Below are 6,078 nucleotides of genomic sequence, written 5' to 3' on the forward strand. Positions count from 1 at the left end.
TTACTATTTAACATTGTTTATTACTTAGAACAAATCATCTATATGAAATATTTAACGATATAATGGGAAAGGTATAAAAACCAAAAATACAAACTAGCTTTACAAACTAAATATGTACATTTTAATTCATATCTGAATTTAAAAAGACAATCGCGATACATAGAACCATATTAAGCCAAGGAATATTTTATACAAGTTGCTTTGTAGTGTATATTTGAAATTAAAAAATTAATATTTCCTTGACATATAGATATAATTGCATGTATGTGGCAACAGAGCATACATACATGTACATACAGGTATACTATGTACAGAAGGACATTATTTTATTAGATGTGGTGTAATCCTGCTTTATCTTATATCTATTACCCATGGCTACTCTTATTACTTTGGGGGAATAAATTACTATCAATAATATAAATCCTTGTGAGCAATTCATTTGATATACGTCAATAAATAAACAAATGTTCTCAATCATATGCAATTTATTTGAGAACAAATTATTATTTCAATCTTGTGCACATGGGCATATTTTTTTAAATTGAAGTTTTATGATTAAGTGAAACTAACATTTATATATATATTTATGTATCTATATATATAAATGTTATGTGAAATGTTTAATGGCTTGATTACACTTTTCATTCACTCAAACCAATCATTCTGCAACAAACACATTCCTCACCATAGTACAAACCATGTAATCTTCAATATTATTTTGAATGCTTAAACAAGCGAACAAATGTACTGTAGAGCTATATGTACGATTACATCCGTTCACTGTTACTTTATTCGTCTATTTTTTTAACTCTTTAACATCGTACATTGCATTTTAAAGAATTTTAATCTTTTTAAAAATTTATTGAAATCAAATATCGCTTCTTCATAGTTCTTTAATACTTCTTTTTATTATTAGGTATATCCAGGATAGCTGCCTCACTGATACAGTGAGTTACAGCGAAGTCCATTTAAAGTGTGACTTAGTATTAGATTATCCTTTTTTTAATACTACACTTTAAGTTTAATAATATTATACATAACAGAAATAATTTGTTTAAAAAATATAACACTTTTTTATCATGTGTGGCAAAATACTTAAAATGTTTTGCATATCTCCACTTAGAACAAAATTATTTCAAGTAAAATATATAAATCTATGTTAACTGAAAATCTTGATCTTTGGCAAATACATTTTTTTCTTAAAAAGCTCTGTATGTTTGTCGTGTATGCATGTGTGTATATGTGTAATTGTTTTTGCGTATGTGTGTACCACTCGCGTACGTACATATATAGTATTGCGCACACATGAACATAACGAAAATACCAGGATATTTTGTGCTAATGTAAATAGTTTGGTTAAAGGTCCCACTCCCTTTCAGACTTACTCGCTACAGTTTTGTTTTCTAACGAGCGTAGAAAATGAGGACAGGGTGTGTGTCAGGGATCATTGTCGCATCGTTTAGTCAGCATCCTAATGTCTATTAACACAGTACCAGTAACAATAATCCTAGATTAAACACGCTAAACGTTTTGTAGTTCGGTCTCTAATAAATCTAATTTATTAATTAATCCAAACTGTGCTACCAAGTATGATGTAAATGTAAATTCCTTGAAAGAACAGACCGTACATCCTGTGTAAAACGAAGTGCATCCAAAACTGGAAGTAAACTTAACAGAGCAGTATCTCCCGCGTCGCTAAACCATGACTTTATTGGTATTGCATTATCTGCCATAAACAGAAAAAAAGGAATAAACAATCGCTTCCTAAAAATGCTTAACACGTGAATAACATTTTTAAGTCTAAAATATCTAAAAACGAAATATCAATTAAAAAATTATAGTTGTCCAATATAACATCCAAGAAAATCCGATTATACAACACTTTCTTTATGTAAAAATATGCTATTCAATTTCTAACGAATGGATTATGATTTTCTTGAATGCTGGAGATAAAAAGCATTGAATAAAAATAAAATCTAATCTTTAATCTAGTACCTGATACACAGGAATTATTAAAAAAAACGATTAAAACAGTCGAAATTAGTTCATTGCCAATTCGGCGTAGTGTCCAGTGCTTATTCAAGTGGAGGAGCATTGGCAATTGAGCATATTTTACATCTATCCATAGGCCTGTATTCAGTGCTTGCTTACAGAACATCAACGCTGATAGCTGCAAATAGATACGTTTTTCAATAAAATTTATCTCGGTGTTCGATTTCATTATTTGTTTACCCAGTCAAACTATATAAAATGTAAGTGTAGGAACTAAACGACATGAAAGAAAAATTATAAAATATGTCAATGTTTTCTCTGTTATTAATGCGCGCAGCACCGTTTATTTAAAATAATTACAGCAATGATCATATCAACGATAATAACAGTAATAGATGCACCGAAATTGATTTAAATTAAAAAATTAATAAATTCGTTTTGGTAGAAAAAGTTTCATAAAATAAACTACGTATCTTAAATAATGTTTTAAATCTTAGTTTCGATGTTTTAGTTTACAAAATAAAATTGCAATGATGGAATAATTTGATATCAATGGCTGCATAGACAATATAAACTCATAAAATAATATATAATTCTGTATTTATCTGTATCCCTAACAACTACAATCAGTACACAAAACGTCTTTAATCATTAAAGCATATGGACATCAGAATGTATTTGTAAAATGTTATTTATGAGTGGAATTTCTGAATGAATTTGATTAAGAGTTGTTGAGTAATGAGATTAGGAAATATTTAATCAATATTTTTAATGTAGATCGAGATACAATTATTCCACTACACATAGTTGTGCACATGTAAGCAAGTTCTGACTACAGGTTGTGATATATAGTACATGATACGACAATAGTATTAAAATTATAAAAACAATCCTATATGTAAATATGTATACTAAATTCGTGTATATATTCATTTCATCTTTTATTAATCGTTTTTGTATTTGTAATAATTTGTTCACAATTATTGTTGTATCATGCATAAAATTAAACAGTTTTACAATACATGATTATTTTTAATACATACGAAAAAAATTAAAAAACTAGGAAATCGTGTTAAATCAGACAACTACATTATAAGAGTTATGAAAAATTAATATTATTGCATTAAGAAAAACAAATATTATGAATACTTACGAGGATAAGCCCTGTAGGCTCCAGGACTGTTATCAAGTATAAAGACTGATGCTAGATCTGAACAAATTGCAGATAGATCTTTAGTATAGGAACCCATTTCTGGTGTACAATGTTGTCTATAGTATCTTCTTCTTAAAATACCCCTGTTGTTATCTAACTTTTCTGCAACAGCTGCTCCATAGATTTCCATGGAAGCAGTGAAAACCACTAGTTCGTACCTTTAAGAATAGGAAAAAGAAAGAACATTTATTTTTCAATATATTTAATAGCATATGTTATATTAAAAATATCAACAGTTCATAATTGATATGATTTCTTATCTAAAGGCATAATAAGTACAAAGTCTCAATTGAAATATAAATGAAAGTTATTTTCTGATAATGAAACTTACCATTGACTAACAATATCTAGAAAGAAATCTACATGTGGTCTTTTGTGGACAAAAAATCTGACTGGATGTCTATCTATTTTCACCTTAAGAATAAAATCTGGTGGTGTACCAAATCTAACTGTTGGCCTTGCTACTCCATCATGATGAGAGTGAATTAATGTTTCATCCAAATCCAATACTAGTACTTTCCTTTTAACTATACCTATAATACATTTTAGTTATATATACACATTAATAGCTTATAGCAACATATCTAACATAGAATATCAGTAATACTTACTAAGTCTGTGCCTTGACAATGGAGATAATGGAAAGATCTCATATTTAACAGGTTGCATTTGTGATATCTAAAAATGCATCAATTATAAAACATGAATTATTTATTTAATATTTAGCATATATATAATAATGCCTCTATTATTAACATAAATAAGCAACAGAAATAATGATTGAATGCAGTGTGCTTACATAAAACATATTTATATTAATGGAATATGACATGTGTAAAAATAAGGGAAAATAATGTAAGGGAAAATAATAAAAAGATTCTTCAAATTAAGATACTTTATTGTTTTATGGTAAACAAATGTCATTATTTACCTGGCTGTTAAAATATATCTAATATGTGAGAAACACAATACATAGAACACAATATATACATCGTTTACTAATTAAAAATGCTGATTAACAATGATATAGCAAAAGCATATGATACTTCAAATCTTCATATGACCCTCCAGAAAATATGATAATCATGATTATTCTATATGTTTTTACCATCAAAAGCAAAAGAAAGGGATTACAATGTTAAAGAAAAGAGCTTTTAATCATTGCACGGAATGTTTTAACATAATTAACGCTGCATTATGAACACACTATATTGTGACAACATGATCATAACAAATATTCACTGGAACCGACGGAAAATTGTTGTGAATGGAAAAACGTGAATTAATATATTTAATGGAGAAATTGACACAATACCAGGAGGATATTATGTTATAAAAATTGTAAGGGAAAAAATGCTAGTAGAGGCGCGAAGCACCTACTTACGGCTCTAACCTGCTTCTTGAGGAGAAAGAAGACGCATGTCCACAATCGGGAGGCCATCAAGAGGAAAGCTCTCATCCCCATCTGCAATTGCTTCAGCATCTCTACTGATCTTCTTACCGGGCCGAAGTCCGGCAACACTTGATCTCCAGTCTCGCCTACGTTAGGGTCTCTTTTTCCCTTGCAACACTCCACTTCACGTTGTAGTATTATACAAACTTTATCGTAAACAAACGTCTTTTACGCGAATAGGAAACATGGAATCTGAATATTCATCAACATTACGAACCTTCCGCGTATAGTAGCGGCGTGCACATGCAAATACGCTTTTCCATATCTTGTCATGTTTTGGTAGAAACTACAGGCAAAATCTATGTGCGAATCTTTTTCACATACACCACGCAGTAGCCGCCATCTTTCGCACATCGACCCAATTTTTCCATGCGCTTAGCTAGCGCGCATGATATTCTCAAAATTCTACTTTATGTGTACCATACACCGTTTACATTTCCCGCGAGCCGACTGCACAAGAGAAAATTGAGAAATATAATGATCAGACTAATCATAAATCATTATATATATATATACATATATATATATATATCTAATAGGATGGTATTATATAATAACAAGAAGTTCATTCATTATTCAAAAGTTTAAATACAAATTTCGGATTCAAAGCATTGTTCTTTTAAGTTTTCAAAGATTTATATTGCATATGATTAGTTAAAATCACATCTTATAAAAAAACCAATACTCAGTGTTCTGTACATCATATGTATTAATGAATACAACAAACAACACACTCGATTCTGTCGGCGAACAACAATTAGATAAGAAATCATCAAAGTGTTATCACTTTCTTTTATGGAATGAAAGCACGAATATCTGCTATATCAAATTGATATTAAAGCATGACATTCAGTTTTCGCTGTTATCGAAAACTATACCACGCGGTCAATTTTGTTTTTTTTTCCCTATTGATTACAAAGATGACGCAATATTTGATCATTTCACTGCTATGTTCTTCCTGAATAAGTTAAAAAATTAATATTATTTAAATTCACTAGGAAATCGCCAATTTATTCTATCATCTGGGATAATATTAATTAAACAGCACTAATTATTGTTTAGTAGGAATTTATAAAAAGTATTACTACCTATTTCTGGACACCTCTTTTTGGATTAATAGAACTTACCGTAAAAGTGAAAACTTAAAAATAACTTTCTCTGGGGCTTGTAATTTGCAATTATATACGTTCAAATATGTATGACCAGCATTACAATTATGTTATTCTCATATTATTGGTTTAGATTTTCAAAATTTCTGTCGATTCGATTGGGTAAACTGTCGCTTGATTCTCCTTTCACAATTCAGCGTCCATTTCAATAAATCTGATTGCTTGGTTTTACACCAATCAAAAACAGACGTTGAACCAAACGGAAAGGAAGCGTCGGCTTTCTGTGATGTTACTAACTCGCAGATGTAGCA

At 29.6% G+C, this 6,078-nt stretch overlaps 1 protein-coding gene across 5 annotated transcripts; it reads right to left on the reverse strand.

Moving 5' to 3' along the window:
• Positions 1-98: 98 nt before the first annotated feature.
• Positions 99-5,893, reverse strand: LOC126922594 (CTD nuclear envelope phosphatase 1 homolog). 5 transcript variants are annotated; one of them, XR_007712848.1, is made up of 8 exons: positions 5,786-5,893; positions 4,876-5,108; positions 4,590-4,804; positions 3,817-3,883; positions 3,537-3,738; positions 3,146-3,363; positions 1,996-2,170; positions 1,529-1,726 (listed from the first exon to the last, which is right to left on the reverse strand). XR_007712848.1 is itself a non-coding variant. In XM_050735372.1 (7 exons), the coding sequence occupies exons 2-7, from the start codon at positions 4,919-4,921 to the stop codon at positions 1,581-1,583; spliced, it is 870 nt and encodes a 289-aa protein (XP_050591329.1). In that variant the 5' UTR covers positions 4,922-5,108; positions 5,786-5,890; the 3' UTR covers positions 99-1,580. The 5 variants fall into 5 exon arrangements, 4 of the variants coding, with proteins under 4 accessions (XP_050591329.1, XP_050591326.1, XP_050591328.1 ...); XM_050735372.1 differs by lacking the exon at positions 1,996-2,170 and having other exon boundaries at positions 99-1,726; positions 4,590-4,780; positions 5,786-5,890; XM_050735369.1 differs by lacking the exon at positions 1,996-2,170 and having other exon boundaries at positions 99-1,726; positions 5,786-5,890.
• Positions 5,894-6,078: the final 185 nt, after the last annotated feature.

This window comes from Bombus affinis, chromosome 12 (genome assembly GCF_024516045.1).
Source record: "Bombus affinis isolate iyBomAffi1 chromosome 12, iyBomAffi1.2, whole genome shotgun sequence".
NCBI classification, from domain to species: domain Eukaryota; kingdom Metazoa; phylum Arthropoda; class Insecta; order Hymenoptera; family Apidae; genus Bombus; species Bombus affinis.

Excerpts from the sequence above, each read along its gene's own strand:
- LOC126922594 (XM_050735369.1), bottom strand. The coding sequence starts at position 4,921 with ATGGAAAAGCGTATTTGCATGTGCACGCCGCTACTATACGCGGAAG. Across the intron at positions 3,884-4,589 it reads TCAAGAAGCAGGTTAGAGCC|ATATCACAAATGCAACCTGT; the intron begins GTAAGTAGGTGC and ends ATGCATTTTTAG. Across the intron at positions 3,364-3,536 it reads CTAGATATTGTTAGTCAATG|GTACGAACTAGTGGTTTTCA; the intron begins GTAAGTTTCATT and ends CTATTCTTAAAG.